The sequence below is a fragment of the Castanea sativa genome, chromosome 11 (assembly GCF_040712315.1).
Source record: "Castanea sativa cultivar Marrone di Chiusa Pesio chromosome 11, ASM4071231v1".
NCBI lineage: Eukaryota > Viridiplantae > Streptophyta > Magnoliopsida > Fagales > Fagaceae > Castanea > Castanea sativa.
In genome coordinates this window covers 28,241,236-28,261,282 of record NC_134023.1, presented here as the reverse complement: position 1 = coordinate 28,261,282, position 20,047 = coordinate 28,241,236, and the positions used below count along the sequence as shown (strand labels likewise).

General features: G+C 42.1%; 1 protein-coding gene across 2 annotated transcripts; it reads right to left on the bottom strand.

Moving 5' to 3' along the window:
* Window positions 1-15: 15 nt before the first annotated feature.
* LOC142615837 (uncharacterized) lies at window positions 16-3,730 on the bottom strand. 2 transcript variants are annotated; one of them, XM_075788692.1, is made up of 3 exons: window positions 3,420-3,730; window positions 1,337-3,254; window positions 16-420 (listed from the first exon to the last, which is right to left on the bottom strand). In XM_075788692.1, exons 1-3 carry the CDS (start codon window positions 3,603-3,605, stop codon window positions 254-256), a joined length of 2,271 nt encoding a protein of 756 aa, XP_075644807.1. In that variant the 5' UTR covers window positions 3,606-3,730; the 3' UTR covers window positions 16-253. The 2 variants fall into 2 exon arrangements, with proteins under 2 accessions (XP_075644807.1, XP_075644808.1); XM_075788693.1 differs by having other exon boundaries at window positions 1,337-3,245.
* Between the last annotated feature and the right edge of the window lie 16,317 nt (window positions 3,731-20,047).

Below are 20,047 nucleotides of genomic sequence, written 5' to 3'. Positions count from 1 at the left end.
AAAATAAAATCCTTTTCACACAAAATAAAGAATAATACAGATGTAATGAGTTGCTCAGGGCATACTGAACTGTACATCTTTTCAAAATCTAATATTATAATCTGAGTAAAAATGCCCTACTCTACGGCCAAACATTTCTGATCTAACAATTCACTACTTTTTTTTTTGGCTGAGAATCTAACAATTAACGTGATGTCTAACAGTTAAAAGAGTGAAGCTGTTGCTGAGGTAAATGGTTTGGAGAGATTTAAGACTATGGGAGTTCGGAATCTGAGGCAGCATGACCAGATGATGATCTACGCATTCTTGGACTCATCATTGTTGGACTAATCACCATCAGCTGGCCCTCTGAACTCATTCTCATACTACGCCCACAAGGAGAAAGTTGTGGAGGCCTTACTGATCGTCCTTTTGGTGTTCCTGTATAACAAAATCCACATGAAAATGGATAATGTTTTCAAAAGAATGTCTCCAGTGCCAGAATAAGTTAATATCTGAAGCATCTGAAACTCAATCTCAGATTGCAAAAACTGCTGGAATGTGATTGCTTAGTGTCATAGCAAAGTAATAAACAGGACCAAGAACATTGAAGCAGTAAAATCGTTTTAGCATGCGAGTAAATTTTGACTGCCAGATTAACTTAGTGACTAGGTGCCACATAAACTTCAGTATACATTCTATGCATAATTCTAGAATATCTTTGATAGAATTGCATTCTTTGAATCTTTCTCCTTTACTTTGTGTTCAATAAAGTGATGATAGGAGAACATGTAAACAAAGTGACTCCTCTGATAAAAAATTAGACACTGCTTTCTGTACCCGTATGCCAGAGAGCAAGACATTAAAAAAAAAAAAAAATTACATAGACTACTATGTTCGTCCTTCCCAGACCTTTTACAAGGAAAATCTATCACAAAACCAATTTAGAAGCAGTACAAGTTGTTTCTACTTTTTTTTTTTCACAAAAGTAGTTGTTGCAGAGTTTTGAACAATTCTAGTTCTTCACAACTTGCATCTGATATGTTGTAATGAAAAACATTTACACGATATTTTCTTACTCAGCTGCAGGTTAAAGTGGATAGCCAGCATATTTATAGTCTGTCTAAATTAGTTGGCACTGTTTTGCATTTTCTCCTAGTGTCAAATTCCATATTACATAGATGAAGAACTTGAAATGATGGGCTTAAAAGGTGTATTATTTAAAGAAATAACTGTTCAGAGATTGTTAAATCTGTTGTGATTCCTGGAATTATAAGCATTATACTCTTCCAAATATTTAATATTATTCTAAATTATTCTAGAGAAATAGTTATGAGTGAATAAACAAGAAGAGCACCTGCTTGTTTGTTTGCCTTCAAATCTAAAGATTTCCTTGACATTAAGGTTTTCTTGTTATCAGGTGAAGCTAAAGCCTTCCTTTCATTTGCCGGCAAGAATATTGGATCATCCATTATGGTCACATTTTCATCCCCACAAGCTGATGCTCCATCACTTCCTGATTCTGAATTATCTTTTAGGCTTGTATTTGTTCTCTTTTTCTCCTCAATTCTATAAACAAACATCTGAAATGGGATCTGTGTTATAGGCAATGGATCAGAACTCCCCCAGAAAGAGAGTTTCCTCGAAAGCCCTGTCTCAATGTCACAGTAATCTACCAATGGCATTGGTGGGTCAGGCTGGCTATTGTAATCAGGATTCAAAGCTAGGAACCGTTTTGTGTAGCGAAGAATCCTACAAATGGATGAGAAGCTTGGCCTTTGATTTGGATCAGTATGCCAACATCTCTTTGTCAAATTGGTCAGATATTTTGGTGCATAGAATGGAAAAAGTGGCCTCTCCCCTGCCCTAATGTTTCGACTCATTTTGTCTCCTTGAAGATGGCTATCCTCAAAAGGAACTTTCCCGGTTAAAAGTTCAAAGCAAACCATTCCAAAACTGTATACATCAGACTTTTCTGTGTACTTGGAATTCTCAACACTTCCTGTCTGTTCTTGCTCTTCCAGAACTTCAGGCGCGTACCAAATGAATGGGAGGGTTCCAGTTCCACATTGATTTGAAGAGCTCTTTTGGATGCCATTTTTAATATAGGATAGTCCAAACCCTGAAAGCTTAGCATGAAAGAAACCTTCTGTTGAGGTGGCTCTTGCTTTGACAAGAATGTTAGAAGGATTCAAATCTCCATGGTAAATTTTCTTTGAGTGAAGATATTCCATTCCTCTTGCAATTTGAAGCATAAGATCAAGTGCAACAGCAAGAGAAAATGGATTCCGCTTTCTTGGGCCAGAAATCTCTTTGATGTAATTGGAGAGGTCTTTGTTCATGAGTTCCATAACCAGAAAACACTCTTTCTTTTCCTCGTCTGTAAAGCCACAAAAATAGTTCATTATATTTGGGTGGGAAAGAGACAATAATGAAGAAATCTCTGGAATATGAGGTTCAATATTCCCGAAAAAGTGTCTTATGGCAAAGCTTTCTCCCAACCATAGGATCTCCTTGTACTGACTGCCACCCCCTAACCGCCGCCTCACCATGTAATCCTTAGACCCTACAAGGATTGAAGTTGGCAAGAGTTTTCCATTCAGAGGCTCTGATCCATCTAAGTTTCTGAAAAGGAGATTAATGAGTTGCTTGTCGTACTTTGTTGCACCCAAAGCTTTCTTTTCCTGGATTTTGTTTAGAAGCATCCATCTATCTTCCTTCCAAACTGTGTCAATTCGATTGCAAAAATCATGAGCAATGAGGTATTGCTTTCCGAATTTCCATTGGAAAAGTTTCAAATCTTTATATTCTCCTTTGTACTTGTTCGAGTGCACAAGTTTCTTCCTTTGAATATCATCCTGATCCCAACCAGACAACTCTCCTGCAATCTCAATTGCTTCGATGACAATTGGAATACAGCTAAGCAAGTTGTGGATGTGAAACTCAATGCAGTCAGTGTTCTGATAGAGGGTAATGGCTTTAGCCCACCAATCCTTGATTTCCAAGCACTGCTTAATATAGGCTTCTCCTTCCTTGAATATCTTTTGGAGTTCCCTCAAAGGCCGCTCAAGGACTTTCCATTTCATGTGCTTTTCTTCAAACCTCAAGTTTTGTCTCATCTCCTCTGCTATTGATTCATATGCGAAACTGAAGATATCAAGCAACAAACTGCACTGCCTCGAGTTGATTTGGATATTGTCTCTGAAAACCATTAGAGTTTTCAAGCTCCCTAGTACCTCCCCAATCTGTCGAAATTGCTCCATCCCCTGATCAAACTACACAGATTTGATAAAGGGTTTCAAAGTTAACAAAGATTGATCATATGTACTTATCAGAAATCCCATGGTTTATTCGCACAGGAGAGACCAAAGCAATCAATGAATGTTGGAAAAAAAAAAATGAAACCCGACAGAAACGAATTAAATGGTGATACCACTAACCAGTTTGTATCGTAATGTGCAATGGTAATGGAGATGACAACAATCAAATGTGCAAAATTCTTTCTCGGTGGCAAGCCGAGAAATTTGAGCTCCTTCTAAGAAAAAGTGTAGCTGTGAAGGTATCACCGCCAAAATGGTTAATCGATGATGACAAAATTCCTCTAAATCCTCAAAAAATTCGAACATAAGTTGGCAAATTCCGTAGAAACTAGAAAGAAATCACCTCACTGTAATCAAAAAAGAGATTTTGATGAACAAGATTAGGCAAAATCTGAACTGTAGCTATGAAAATTTTCTTAAAACTTATTTCATTGTTAGGAAGTAATGGATGCAACAACACTTGTGGTGGTGGATAGTCCTATGTTTGTTCCGCGAGATTCGATGTTCTAGTTTGAATATAGTAAAGTGTCGGTCAACCGACCAACCGTTCCAACGGATATTTAATAATTATCTACGCGCCTGTTCTTTCATTTTTAACTGACTGCGCGTTTGGTAAATGTATCTTATCAAATTTTCCACTAAAAACAAAGTTTTCCTCTGGACCAATTTCAGAAGTTAGTTAACAATTTCAGAAGTTAGAAAAACTTTCCTCCAAATCAATCTAGAACTGAAAAATATTTATCGGACAACGGTTGAGAAAAGAAATTAAATAAATAACTCTTCATGGGTAGACATGGCAAAACGGGCCAGTCGGGCCAAGTTGGGTTTAGGTCGGGTTAATCAGGTTACAGGTCATTTTAAGCGGGTTAAAAAGAGGGGTTCAAGTCAATCAGTTGCGGGTCGGGTCGGGTCGGGTCGACCCGTATTTTTCACGTGAATTTTTTTTAATAAAGAAAACAGTATATATTTGCCATTTGGAAAGTCATGCAACAAATTATTTGATGTAAAATGTATTACTTTGAATTCACCACTTATATCAAAAATGAACTACACCTATTAATACTTATTCAATAATTTTAAAATTATACAAATTCTAACATTGCTATCTAAAACAAAATACCACAAAGATAAGTAAAACAAATACACAAGTTTTATTTCTACATAATATCAACAATCCAAAATAATAAATAAATAAATAAAAAATTACAAATGACTTATTGGATAATTCATTTGACAAATAATAAAAACATATAAGAAATGTACCATCTTGAAAATTAATTTTATAATCTATTGTAAATTGTGGTTGGCACTTTATTTCAATTTGAGATATAAATTAAAGTTTGATTGTTTACATATTTATACATGGTCTTTTTTATGAATATCATATCATTGTTAAGCAACATACACCCTAGGAAATATCATAATTTACTTTAAAAAGCCGTTTATTTTAGACATAAATTGTTAAAAAAATAGGTCTAAGCATTCATAATTTACGTTAATTTAACACTTTGGCTTCACTATTTTTACATTAGTGAATGTTTCTCACACATGTCTACAATTTTAAATCTATGATTTTAACTGTACTGCAACCAGATTATCTTGGCATGTATTTTGCTATTTGATATCTAAAAATCTTTACTCATTATAGAATGCTCAATCATTCATCTTTCAATTAATTTGCATGCAATTATGTAAATGTCTCAATTGTTTCCTTAAAGCTCACAACAAATAATTAAACCAACATTGTCTTAATTTCATTATTTTTTTTTATCAAAAAAAAAAATTTAAATGGTTCAGGTCGGCTCATGATCAACCCATTTTTACTTCAGGTCAAAAAAATCGAGTTTGGGTCAAGTATTTTTCGAGACGGGTCGAGTCGGATCAGAAAATTTTGACCCGTTTTTCCATGTCTATCTATGGGCTAGCCAATATTAGCACCGAAAGGGTAGACTTATTCTTTAATGTGCAAAACCCTTGTTTACACAAAATGGGTCTTGAAACATCAAAAATTCATCCAAAAGACTAAATGGTCCATTCAACCCACTAAGGTTAAAAAAACCCATGTCAAGATCTTAAATTCAAGCAAGAGGGAAGGAAGCCCAAATGACCAAATCCAACCCTCCAAGAAGCCACACACACACAACCAAAAGCGAAAACACCATATTGGGTCAGTCGATTTGGTCCCTACATTTTGGTAGATATCAATTTGGTACCTATTATTTTCAACTTGTAGTCAATTTAATCCTTACCATTAACTCACTAATAGAAAATACCTTTGTGGCAAATAGTTTGCACAATTGACATGTTTAATGTTAAAAAATTAAATGAGATCCTGATGTGTCTAAATTTTAATGGTCATTTAATGCTTAGATGTCAAAATAAGTCACATTAGTTTTTAAAAATGATGATGCAAGGAAAATCAGTAGGCTGGATGCTCCAGATTTGAAAGGACCACTCGCTCTCTAATGGCCTGAAAAACAAAGGAAAACGATCAAAGATGACCGGGATCGCCGGCCAAGAACCCTTCAATGGTAAAGTCAGTTTTCTCTCTATATCTTTGGAGTTCCAGTTTCTTGGGAAAATGTTCAACGTACCTCCCATTGGTCTGAATGGCTGTTTATATAGTGTCCTAGGGGCAGTTATTGAAATTGTAATCTCCCCTGGACTTCAGGAGGTCCGGGGTTCTTGGATAACTCCCACAACCACCTGATAGTTGCATTTTCTCACACAACGGTCATCGGAAGTTATGCGTGTATTACGGAATGGTAAAATGTGCTTAATAATTCTTAAGTGTAAAAGCCTCATCCATGAGTCTTTACGTGGACGAGTCCTCTCGGGATGGGCTTTGCACATCCTTTGGACGAGGGATGTAGCTTTGCTATCACCTGAGGACGGCCCTGCGCGTTAGCCGTGTCTTGATGCTAACTCCTGGACGGCTGCCAAGGTGATGACCATCCAGGGACGGTCTGAGCGTCTTCACCCCTCATCAGTTGCCCCCTCGTCCAGGGGTTATGCAACGTATCAACAGGCTTTAGGACGAATCTCTTCTTCTTCTTTTTCTTCTCTCCTTTTTTTATTATAAATTTTAGAAGCATTCCACGTGTCACACATTCATAGGGGGTTGGTCATGTAGGTTTACTTCTTCGAGGCATATGCCACGTGTCGCTTTTTCATCGGTTCCGTCATTGCGATTACCGAGACTTTTCTACCTATAAATAGTGGTTTCCCTCTCATGTCCCTTTCACTTTTTCAAATTTTCTGCTTTGACAGTCTCGCCCGTCGCTTCGTCTAAGAGTATCCTCATCGTCCTTAGTATCCTTCGTCTAGAGCCAGGTACTCTCTTTACTCTAACTCAAGCTTTCCTTTTTAAGTGCTAGGACCTTCTCAATGGCCTCCTGTTCGTCTAGCGACAGTGTGGTCAGGGCCATAGACGAGTATCACAACTCCTCTAGTTATAGTACCTCCAGCGATGACAGTATTAGTAGTGGTCACACAACTGAGGAATACACTCTGTTGTTCCTGGAGTTCCTGTAGAATCCTTTCAAGAGAGTATTAGGACGAGGACAGCCTCTGGGGCTGATACCTCGACAAGCATCCCATCGTCCTCTCCTTTAGACGAAGAAGAAACAGTATATAGTTGTGCCATAGAAATTCCTTCAAAGACGGATGAGAAGAGGTTAGACGCTCTTAGGAGTTGGTTCCAGATTCCAGATGATCTGAACCCTAGGTTAGCCGTCCGAGGGGAATGATGCTGTCAACCCCGTTTTGGGATAGGTGTTTACGAAGCTTACCTGTTAGGGGGGCTTAGATTTCCTTTAAATGCCTTTACGAGGGAATTTCTTACCAGACTGGGCTTGGGGGTTTGTCAGTTTAACCCCAATGCGTGGAGACTTATTGTCTCTATGCAAGTCTTGTGGAGGGAGGTGTTTGATGGGAACCGTCCTATCACCGTGGACGAGTTCCTGTATTGTTATAAACCCTCCGAGATAGGTCAATCTCAAGGCTTCTATCAGTTTACAGCTAGGGGCAATGATTGTAGATTGATTAAGTCTTTGCCCTCGTCTGACAAAAACTGGAAGACAGATCTTTGTCTCTGGTTTCTAGGCGGCGCATCCTATCGAGGTTGGTAGAGATACATTCCCTCCTTATACCGGAGAATTAGGGAACCTTCGTCAAGAAGGTATATCGCGTTTTTCCTTCACTCTTTTTTTTTTTATTGATTTTGTTGTGTTTTATCTTTAAAAAATGGTTTAATCTTAATTTTCCTCTTCTTTTTGCAGCTGCTAGGCGTCCTTCTTTGAGTAAGTTCCACCCTGATCGCGTCCACAGGGCTCGTCTACACCCCGAGAGAGATTTTCACTCGTTGGTGACCCTTCAACGTCTACATAGGTGGGGACTTGGCCCTGACCCGTCCGTCAAAGCTCTCGCGCACGAACTAACCGTCCGTAGACGTGAGTGTTTTTATTCTTTAAGATGTGTGTATTTATTTATTTATTTATTTTTTTGTTGCTATAATTCATTTATTTGTTTTTATTTCTAGGAATGGCTACCATGAAGGAAAATAAGGGAAAAGAGGTGATCGAGGAAGTGGACAAACCTGAAGCTCGTCCTACTGCTAGAGACAAGAGAAAGAGCTTGTCCAAAAATTTGGATCTGGGAAGCTTGCCCAGCCGTCGGGGGAAGAAGGCCAAGCATGGGTCGTCTAGGCCCGAGGCTGCGAAGACTGAATCTCCTTCCCCCCTGCCGTCCGTTACAATCGTCGACGTAGACTCGTCTACACCTGTTGGCATTGCCCCGTCCAAGTCCTATGCTCCTGCTTCGTCCCAACCTTCTCAAAGGGTTTCTACAAATTTATTGGAGAAAGAGGATCTAGCTTGGGAGCGATTCCAAGAGGCTGTGACAGGCGAAGACGTGGCTGCGTGCTACGACATGTCTTTGAAGGAGTTTGAGCATTCCGGTGTTCATGACCTTTTTAAGGTGAGCGCCTTTGGTTCGTCCTCTTTAGCTATGTTATCTAATGTCATTTCTCTTAAACTTTCTCGTCTTCTATGTAGGCAATGTCGAAGTTCATAGCTGCGTCCAGACAGGCCACAGAGATGGATAAGACGAGGATCCTTCTGGAGAAGAGGATAGAAGAGATCAAGAACGATTGTAGGACTTGGGCTAAGGTGGCGAACAAGGCCAAGGACGAGGCTAAAGGGTTGAGCATTTTGGTGGACGAGCTGAAATCTGATGTTGCTAGGAAGGACGACCGTCTTGACTTTCTTCAAAAGAAGAACGACGAGCTGAGTCTCCTTCTCAAGAAAGCTAAGGACGAGGCAGTGGAGGAGTTCAAGGCGTCGAAAGAGTTTACTGACCTGCTGGACACTAACTATGCAGCAGGGTTCGAGGATTTTAGGATGGACGCTATAGACAACTTTCCTGGAGTTGACTTTAGCTCCATTAAACTTAATCTCGGCGCTACTACAAGTTCCCTTCTCCAAACAGGTTCAGACGATGTTAATATCGAGGACGACGCCTCCACCAAACCAGCCCAGGACGATCCCAATGTTGACGCTCCCCCTTCTTGACAATTTTTAAATTAGTGTTGTAGTTCATCTTGTTTTTCTTTTGGTCCGCTGTTTTCGAACCTCTCTTTTTTTTCTTAAAATGTATTAGAGTACAATTACCTCGTCCAGAGTGTTCTGGACGAGTTTATTGACAATTGCCTTTTTTAAAGCGTAGTTTATAAGGGTTTTTCGACGGTGGTCATCTACCCTCTTTAATTCTTAATGAATCTGTTTTCATCTGTCGCCGTTGTTTCATGGACGAGATCATACATTGTTTTCACCATTTATGCTAGTTTTTTTTTTTTTTACAATGTTCTAAGTGTTGAATGATCGTCTACGCGATTTGTTTATGGACGACCCACTTAGGACGATAATGACGATTGCATTACTTTTGCTTGTCCTTTAGGCATTATTACTCGTCTTCTCGCAAGGAGTTCATAACGTTTGTTTTACTCGTCCTGACTAGCTGCTCGTCTTTAGAATGCTATGCCTTAATGCCTACTTTCTTTCTTAGACGAGTGGGCCCTGGCCTTTTCTTTTTGCTTTATCCTTATTTCAAGGAATGCTTGGACGAGTATGCCTTAGCTTATTTCTCTTTGCTTTATCCTTATTTCAAGGAAAGCTTGGACGAGTATGTCTTAGCTTATTTCTCTTTGCTTTATCCTTGTTTCAAGGAATGCTTGGACGAGTATGCCTTAGCTTATTTCTCTTTGCTTTATCCTTATTTAAAGGAATGCTTGGACGAGTATGCCTTAGCTTATTTCTCTTTGCCTTATCCTTATTTAAAGGAAAGCTTTGGATGAATGTTTTTGCCTCCGAAAATTTCTATTCGTCTTGGACTTTTTTCCCTTCTGTGGGTATTATTATGGAAACTAGATCTATGCATCAAATACATAAGAAATCCAAACCATATTATTACATGAACATTGTTCACAAGCGTGGCACATGCTTATAAGCTAGTGTCTTATTAAAATACTTAAGAAAAATACATAACCTCGTCTTTCATAAGCTGGTCTGTAAGCGGTGCAAAAGTTTAAGAACTAGTGCATTTTTTATTCATAACACACCATAATAGTAGTAAGAACACAACAGTAAATATAAGCGAACACGCAAATCATAGCTGTAACTTTGCCACTAACTTCCCTCGTCCCTGCTTATCACTGATAGTACCTCCTCAGATGTTCCACGTTCCAGGGATGCTCTAACTTCCGCCCGTCCAGAGCTTCCAGGTAGTAAGACCCCTGCCTCTTGCAGTTGATTACCCTGTAGGGTCCTTCCCAATTGGGTCCCAATTTTCCATGAGCTGGGTTCATAGTCGCCAAGGAGACTCTTTTGAGGACAAGGTCCCCCACACCGAACTGTCTAGGTTTTACCATGGCATCACGCTGTCTGGCCATAAGGTTTTTGTACCTTGCTGTCCTTTGCTCCGCATCCATTCTTACCTCGTCAACAAGATCGAGGTCAAGACGAAGTTGTTCCCCATTCTCTTTCTCCTGGTACTCCATCACTCGGTGACTAGCCATATGAACTTCCGCTGGTATGACAGCTTCACTTCCATAGGCTAGTTTAAAGGGGGTCTCTCTTGTCGGAGTTTGTACAGTCGTCCTATAGGCCCAAAGAACACCTAGTAGCTCATCTGGCCATATCCCTTTTGCCCCCTCAAGCCGAGTCTTGATGATTTTCAGCAGGGATCGGTTCGCTACTTCTGCTTATCCATTTGCCTATGGATGAAAGGGTGAGGAATAGTGATTCTTGATCCCAAAATGATTACAAAAGTCCCTAAAGGGTGCGTTGTCGAATTGATGTCCGTTGTCCGATACTAATACCCTGGGTACTCCGAACCTACATAGAATATTCTTCCATACAAAATTTTTCACGTTTTGCTGGGTGATTGCTGCAAGAGGCTCGGCTTCTACCCACTTGGTAAAGTAATCGATTCCTACCACCAAAAACTTCATTTGCCGGGTTCCCATGGGAAAAGGGCCTAGAATATCCAGTCCCCACTGTGCGAAGGGCCATGGGGCCATCATTGGGGTCTGGTACTCTGACGGCTGTCTAGGTACATTACTATAGCGCTGACACTGGTCACATACCTTGACATAGGCTTTAGCGTCTGCCTGCATTGTAGGCCAGTAGTAGCCGGCACGGACGATCTCATGGACTAGCGACCTTGCTCCTTAATGATTTCCACATGCTCCTTCGTGAACTTCCCTTAGAACATAGTTTGACTCGTCAGAAGCCAAGCACCTTAAGTAAGGTTGGGAAAAACCTCGCTTGTACAACACTTCATTTATGAGGACGTACTTGGCTGCCCTGACCCTTAACTTTTTCGCTTCATCCTTGTCTTCCGGAAGCCTTCCATCTTTGAGATAGATCATTATTGGACTCATCCAATTTTCTCCTCCTCCTATTTGCTATATGTCACCTTAAAAAGGTCATGAACACCGGAATGCTCAAACTCCTTTAAAGACATGTCGTAGCACGCAGCCACGTCCTCGCCTGTCACAACCTCTTGGAATCGCTCCCAAGCTAGATCCTCGTTCTCCAACAAATTGGTAGAAACCCTTTGAGAAGGTTGGGACGAAGCAGGAGCATAGGACTTGGACGGGGCAACGCCAACAAGTGTAGACGAGTCTACGTCGATGATTGTAACGGACGGCAGGGGGGAAGGAGATTCAGTCTTCGCAGCCTCGGGCCTAGACGACCCATGCTTGGCCTTCTTCCCCCGACGGCTGGGCAAGCTTCCCAGATCCAAATTTTTGGACAAGCTCTTTCTCTTGTCTCCAGCAGCAGGACGAGCTTCAGGCTTGGCCACTTCCTCGACCACCTTTTTTCCCTCATTTTCCTTCATGGTTGCCATTCCTAAAAATAAAAACAAATAAATGAATTATAGCAACAAAAAAAAAAAAAATAAATAAAAATAAAAATAAATAAAATAAATACACACGTTTTAAAGAATAAAAACACTCACGTCTACGGACGGTTAGTTCGTGCGCGAGGGCTTCGATGGACGGGTCAGGGCCAAGTCCCCACCTATGTAGACGTCGAAGGGTCACCAACGAGTGAAAATCTCTCTCGGGGTGTAGACGAGCCCTGTGGACGCGATCAGGGTGGAACTTACTCAAAGAAGGACGCCTAGCAGCTGTAAAAAGAAGAGGAACATTAAGATTAGACCATTGTTTAAAGATAAAACACAACAAAATCAATAAATAAATAAAAAAGTGAAGGAAAAACACGACATACCTTCTTGACTAAGGCTCCCTAATTCTCCGGTATAAGGAGGGAATGTATCTCTACCAACCTTGTTAGGATGCCCCGCCCAGAAACCGGAGACAAAGAAAAACTCTGTCTTCCAGTTTCTGTCAGACGAGAGCAAAGACTTAATCAATCTACAGTCATTGCCCCTAGCTGTAAACTGATAGAAGCCTTGAGATTGACCTATCTCGGAGGGTTTATAACAATACAGGAACTCGTCCACGGTGATAGGACGGTTCCCATCAAACACCTCCCTCCACAAGACTTGCATAGAGACAATAAGTCTCCACGCATTGGGGTTAAACTGACAAACCCCCAAGCCCAGTCGGGTAAGCAATTCCCTCGTAAAGGCATTTAAAGGAAATTAAAGCCCCCCTAACAGGTAAGCTTCGTAAACACCTATCCCAAGACGAGGTTAACAGCACCATTCCCCTCGGACGGCTAACCTAGGGTTCAGATCATCTGGAATCTAGAACCAACTCCTAAGAGCGTCTAACCTCTTCTCGTCCGTCTTTGAAGGAATTTCTATGGCACAACTATATACTGTTTCTTCTTCGTCTAAAGGAGAGGACGATGGGATGTTTGTCGAGGTATTAGCCCCAGAGGCTGTCCTCATCCTAATACTCTCTTGAAAGGTTTCTACAGGAACTCCAAGAACACCAGATGTGTATTCCTCAGTTGTGTGACCACTACTACTATTGTCATCGCTAGAGGTACTATAACTAGAGGAGTCGTGATCCTCGTCTATGGCCCTGACCACACTGTCGCTAGACGAACAGGAGGCCATTGAGAACGTCCTAGCACTTAAAAAGGAAAGCTTGAGTTAGAGTAAAGAGAGTACGTGGCTCTAGACGAAGGATACTAAGGACGATGAGGATACTCTTAGACGAAGCGACGGACGAGAGTGTCAAAGCAGAAATTTTGAAAAAGTGAAAGGGGCATGAGAGGGAAACCACTATTTATAGGTAGAAAAGTCTCGGTAATCGCAATGACGGAACCGATGAAAAAGCGACACGTGGCATATGCCTCGAAGAAGTAAACCTACATGACCAACCACCTATGAATGTGTGACACGTGGAACGCTTCTAAAATTTATAATAATAATAAAAAAAGATTCGTCCTAAAGCCTGTTGATACGCTGCATAACCCCTGGACAAGGGGGCAACTAATGAGGGGTGAAGACGCTCAGACCGTCCTTGGACGGTCATCACCTCGGCAGCCGTCCAGGAGTTAGCATCAAGACAAGGCTAACGCGCAAGGCCATCCTTGGGTGATAGCAAAGCTACATCCCTCGTCCAAAGGATGAGGGATGTAGCCCATCCCGAGAGGACTCATCCACGTAAAGACTCATGGACGAGGCTTTTACACTTAAGAATTATTAAGCACATTTTACCATTCCGTAATACACGCATAACTTTCGATGACCGTTGTGTGAGAAAATGCAACTATCAGGTGGTTATGGGAGTTATCCAAAAACCCCGGACCTCCTGAAGTCCAGGGGAGGTTGCAATTTCAATAACTACCCCTAGGACACTATATAAATAGCCATTCAGACCAATGGGAGGTACGTTGAACATTTTCCCAAGAAATTGGAACTCCAAAGATATAGAGAGAAAACTGACTTTACCATCGGAGGGTTCTTGGCCGGCGATCCCGGTCACCTTTAATCGTTTTCCTTTGTTTTTCAGGCCATTAGAGAGTGAGTGGTCCTTTCAAATCCGGAGCATCCAGCCTACTGATTTTCCTTGCATCGGTGTTGTCGTACTCGTCTGTAACCCCTACCGAAGCTGCTTTTGCCAAGGCGTCTGCTTCCATATTTTCCTCCCTAGGTAGTTGAACAAAACTTATAGCTGAAAATTTTCGTGCAAGTCACTTCACTTTGTTGAGGTATTTCTTCATTCGATCTTCCTTAGTATCACACATTCCATTTACTTGGTTAATGACCAGCTGAGAATTTCCTCTGATTGTTACCGACTCTGCCCCTAAGGACTTAGCCAATTCCAATCCCTTGAGTAGAGCCTCGTACTCCGCCTCGTTGTTGGTAGTTTGATACTGCAGATGAGCTGCATACTCCAGCCTGTCACCCTCAGGGGACTTCAGTATAACTCCAATCCCTCCTGCATACAGTGTAGATGATCCGTCTACATTAATCACCCACCTTTCAATTCCTTCATCCTTGTCCAAGTCGTCTTGGCTGGGGGTGAGCTCTGCGATGAAATCTACTAATGCCTGCGCCTTTATCGCACTCCTTGGGAGGTATCTGATGTCAAATTCGTTGAGCTCAACAGCCCACTGTACTAGCCGTCCAACAGCTTCCAACTTGTTCATTGCCTTCTTTATGGGATGGTCTGTTAGGACGTTGATGATGTGTGCCTAGAAATAATGCCTCAGCTTCCTGGAAGCCGTGATCAATGCAAAGGCTAGTTTCTCCATCATCGGGTATCGTTCTTCTGCTCCTCTCATTGCATGGCTTGTGTAATAGACCGGTTTCTGGACTCTCCCCTCTTCTTTGACCAACGCTGAGCTTACTGCGTGTGGAGACACTGCCAAATACAAATACAACTCTTCCCCAGGTACAGATGGACTCAACAGCGGCGCTGTCATGAGATATGTCTTCAAGTCTTGGAAGGCCCTTTGACACTCGTCCGTCCATTCAAATGCCTTCCTAAGGACTTTAAAGAAAGGCAAACACTTATCAGTAGCTTTCAAGACAAACCTGTTAAGGGCGGCGACGCGTCCGGTAAGAGACTGGACTTCCTTGATATGCTTTGGTGGTTCCATATTCAGTATCGCCTGGATTTTGTCCGGATTTGCCTCAATTCCCCTGTGCGACACCATGAACCCCAAAAATTTCCCCGATGAAACTCCGAAAGCACACTTGCTTGGATTTAATTTCATGTTGTACCGACGCAATGTATCAAAAGTCTCTTAAAGGTCGTCCAGATGTTTATCCTAGTGCTAGCTCTTTACCAGCATGTCGTCTACATAAATCTCCACATTTCGCCCGATTTGAGGACGGAACATATGGTTAACCAGCCTTTGGTAAGACGCCCCTGCGTTCTTCAAACCAAAGGGCATTACTTTGTAGCAATACAACCCTTGGCTCGTAATGAATGAGGTCTTCTCCTGATCCGCTTCATCCATCTGTATCTGGTTGTAACCTGAGAAAGCATCCATGAAGCTAAGCACTCTGTGACCTGCCGTCGAGTCCACCAACTGGTCAATGCGTGGCAATGGGTAACTATCCTTGGGGCAAGTTTTGTTTAAATCAGTGAAGTCAACGCATATTCGCCACTTGCCGTTAGCTTTCTTGACCATGACCATATTCGCCAACCAATCTGGATAATAAACTTCTCGGACGAACTCCGCGGTGACCAACTTCTGTACTTCTTCCTTAATGGCATTGTCTCACTCAGGAGCGAAAATCATTTTCTTCTAACGCACTGGTTTTGAATAGGGACACACGTTCAGGCTATGGGTAATGACACTCGGATCAATGCTAGGCATGTCCTCATGACTCCATGCAAAGACATCGAGGCTTTTCTTTAGAAACCGGACCAAAGCGTGCTTTGGCCCCTCTTCCATGCTCGCCCCAATTCTAGTAAATTTCTCAGGCTGGTTATCGTCCAAAGGGACGTCTTCTAATACTTCAGTGGGCTTCGCCGCGACCCTTCTCCCGTCTATACTCATTGCCTGCATGTGCTCGTCCATTGCCAGCATAGCTAAGTAGCATTCTCTGGCGGCCAACTGATCTCCTTGTACTTGGCCTACTCTGTGCTTAGTTGGAAATTTGATGGACAAGTGGTAGGTAGAGGTTACCGCCTTCCAGCTATTCAAAGTTGGTCTTCCAATAATTGCATTATATGACGATGCACAATCAACAACAAGAAAATTTACCTCCTTGGTTATCTGTTGTGGATGTGTTCCCACGACCACTGGTAATGTGATGGTGCCCACCGGTTGCACCTTCATTCCTCCGAATCCTACCAACGGCGAGTTCACTGGTCAAAGCTGATCTCGTCCTAGCCTCATTTGCTGGAATGCGGGGTAGTAGAGAATGTCTGCAGAGCTGCCATTGTCTATCAACACCTTCCTGGTCATGTAGTCAGAGATGAGTAGGGTGATGACTATCGCGTCATCGTGGGGGTGATGAAGTCGTCCTGCGTCCTCGTCCATGAACGTAACGGCCTGCTGGTCTACTTCCCTCGTCCTAGGAGGTCGTCCGGACAGCTGGATGTTCTGCACCACCTTCAGGTATGTCTTCCTTGACTTGGATGACTGCGTTGTCGAGTTTCCTCCTATAATCACCCTTATTTCTCCTAGTGGGGGACGTGATGACTCTTCCACCTTGGCTTTCATTTTCTCATCTCTTTGGTTTCGTCCAAGGAAGTTCCTCAGTTTTCCTTGTCTAATGAGATTTTCTATCTGCTGCTTCAAGTCAAAGCACTCGTACATGTCATGCCCGTGGTTTCTGTGAAAGCGGCAGTACTTGCTCCTATTACGCTTGTTGGGGTCTCCCTTCATTTTATCTAGCCACTTCAAGGACGGATCATCCTTGATCTGCATAAGAACCTGTTCTAGTGGCATAGTCAGGGGCGTGTATTGCTGATTCCTCGAGGAGGAACTTGCCTTCTTACCATCCTTATCTTTCCTCTCGTCCACCCGAGCTTTCTTTGGACGAGGTCCCTGATCTGCATAACGATGGTGACCCACTTCCGAGCATTCTGCCCTTTTTCTTTTCTTGGCTATGATAGCATCCTCAGCATTCATAAAATTCTGGGCCGAATGGACGAGCTCGACCATAGTCTGTGGTTCCTGCTTGTAGAGCTTATGAATGAACAAGTCAGAATTGACCCCATTGTGGAAAGCGGCCAGCAATAACTTGTCATCCATCTCATCCACCGTCAAGGCCTCCCTATTAAACCGGGTGATAAAGGATCGCAAACTCTCATTTTCCCTTTGCTCTATAGTCAGCAGACTAGAAGAGGAACGCTTGTGGCGCTGTCCTCCAATAAAATTATTGACAAACAACTTACTCAACTCTTCAAATGATCCCACTGAGTTTGGGGGTATTTTACTGAACCACACTCGCACTAGCCCCTTAAGTGTGGTGGGAAAAGCTCTACACATAATTTCGTCCGGGACCCCTTGAAGGTGCATGGTCGTCTTGAACGTAGCAATATGATCGCACGGGTCACGATTTCCATCATACGAATCCAAAGAAGGCATTTTAAATTTTGGAGGTAGGGGGTGACTGTTGATGGAAGCCGTGAAAGGGGAGTCCGTTCGGTGAACCATATCATCCACTGGGTTCGCCCGCCTCATGTTTTCCCTTATCTCATCCATGCCTTTTCTCATCTGGTCCATCTCTTTTTCCAAGTGTGGCACTCTTCTTGAAGCGGTACCCCTTGTCTGATTTTCGGACTCGACATTTTCTCCTCCACCTTCCTGACTCGGCGTCCGTCCATCCGCGTGCCCATCTTAGTGCTACCTCCTGAGGTTGATCTCCCTATTCAACTCCTGATTCTGACGTGTCAGTTCTGCCATAGCGGCAGCCATGGATTGTATATGTTGAATAGAAGGCGGTTGCATGACAGGCGCTGACCTGCGATCGTGAAGAGGGTTGCTAGAAGCATCCCTACTCTCCTGGTGGCCTGGGCTAGTAGCCCTTGATCTCGTTCGAACCATTCAGCCATTTGTCTGGGAAAGGCTAATCCTTGACAACAAAAAACACAGTCGATTGAAAGAACAGTGAACAGTGCTCTTCTTTTTTTTTGTCTTTCTCTCCCCACAGACGACGCCAACTGATGATGCAAGGAAAATCAGTAGGCTGGATGCTCCAGATTTGAAAGGACCACTCGCTCTCTAATGGCCTGAAAAACAAAGGAAAACGATCAAAGGTGACCGGAATCATCGGCCAAGAACCCTCCGATGGTAAAGTCAATTTTCTCTCTATATCTTTGGAGTTCCAGTTTCTTGAGAAAATGTTCAACGTACCTCCCATTGGTCTGAATGGCTGTTTATATAGTGTCCTAGGGGCAGTTATTGAAATTGTAACCTCCCCTGGACTTCAGGAGGTCCGGGGTTCTTGGATAACTCCCATAACCACCTGATAGTTGCATTTTCTCACACAACGGTCATCGGAAGTTATGCGTGTATTACGGAATGGTAAAATGTGCTTAATAATTCTTAAGTGTAAAAGCCTCGTCCATGAGTCTTTACGTGGACGAGTCCTCTCGGGATGGGCTGTGTGCATCCTTTGGATGAGGGATGTAGCTTTGCTATCACCCAAGGACGGCCCTGCTCGTTAGCCTTGTCTTGATGCTAACTCCTGGACGGCTGCCGAGGTGATGACCATCCAGGGACGGTCTGAGCGTCTTCACCCCTCATCAAAAAATATTTTTATTTTCTTTACCAATTTTCTTTACTTTCTTTATTTTTTCTTTTAATTTTCTTACAATTCCTAATTCTTCAGAATTTCATTTTATTTTATGTTCTTCATTGTTCTTCTTCCCCAAACCTAGAATTTGCAATTTGTGCAAATCCTTGTGGGAAACCTTGGCGTGAAGTTTCCCATAGTGTCCAAATTCTCCTTCTCTAGAGTCCACTCCTCCACATCTCCATGCTTCTACAAGATTAGTCTTAAGAACTTCCTCACCCAATTCAATACTCAAGAAAACTAAACCCACCTAGATTTGAATTATTTCTTGATTGCAACAATAAGCTTCTAGAACTAAGGGAGAAAGATACAAATTGGGTCCCTATTGATTGGTCAGATTACATAGATCCTAATGTAGTGACTACACTGTTAGGAGATGCAATCTTCAACATAGAAGAGGAAGAGTACTAGGAGGCTAGCCAACATGCATTAAAGAACCATACAAAGAAAGAATGGATGACGAAAATGGTGAAGGGGGAGAAGCCCCTAGTGATGATAATGAAGATATCAGCAGTGAAGAAGATAATAGTAGAGACTGCAATAGTGATGATAGTGAAACAGTGATCATTCATAGGTTTATAACCTAACTCGAAAGGTGGTGTGGCCATGGGAATCATCGGAACTTGAACAACTGCCTCTTTCACGATCTTCCCTAGGATTATCCCTGGAAAATAAAGCATCCTCCTCATCATTACTACCACATTGTTATTACTATAAAGATCGAAATCCATATGTATCTTTTCAACCTCTTCTTCCCTTCTTTCAAAACCAAGCTTCTTAATCTTATAACCATCTAGGGTTACTAGCTCCTTCTCAAAATCAATACCAAAAATGGGCTTTGGTACGGTTAAAATGTCAACATATATAATAACTATAGCTCCTTCATGTGGAAATCGAACATTTTGGTATAGGGATGAAGGCATAGCCTCTGTATCATGAATCTATGGTCGCCCAAAAAGCATGTTGAAGCATGACGCTATGTTCAATATTTGAAATTCCACTTTTTTTATCATTGGCCCTGTGGTGAGCTCTAGTGTCACTGTCCCTAAAACCTCCCTTCTGCTGTTGTCATATGCTCTTACATGCTGATCAGATTGCACAAAATCTTCAATGCTCAAGCCTAGGCAACTCACAATTTTTAAAGGACACACATTCAGAGCACTTCTATCATCAATTAAGACCATTGGTATCCTCTTGCCTTTGGCATCTACAGTGATGTGCAATGGGTCATTATGGCACTTCCCCTTCTTAGTCAAATCTTTGTCGGAGTAGGAAATAGTAAGCTTCGTACTTATAGACCCAATCATAGCATTCAAACCTTGAGAAGTAGTGATTTTTAGGACTTGGATTTGATTGAAAAGGTCCACCAAATTCTAGCGGTGCTTGTATGAGGCCATGAGTAAACCCCATGAGGATATGTTGGCTTGTGTGGACACAAGAGAGAAGTCGCCACCTAGTTTTTGCAATGGTCTAAAAACCATATATATAGTGTCCTCTTGAGGAAT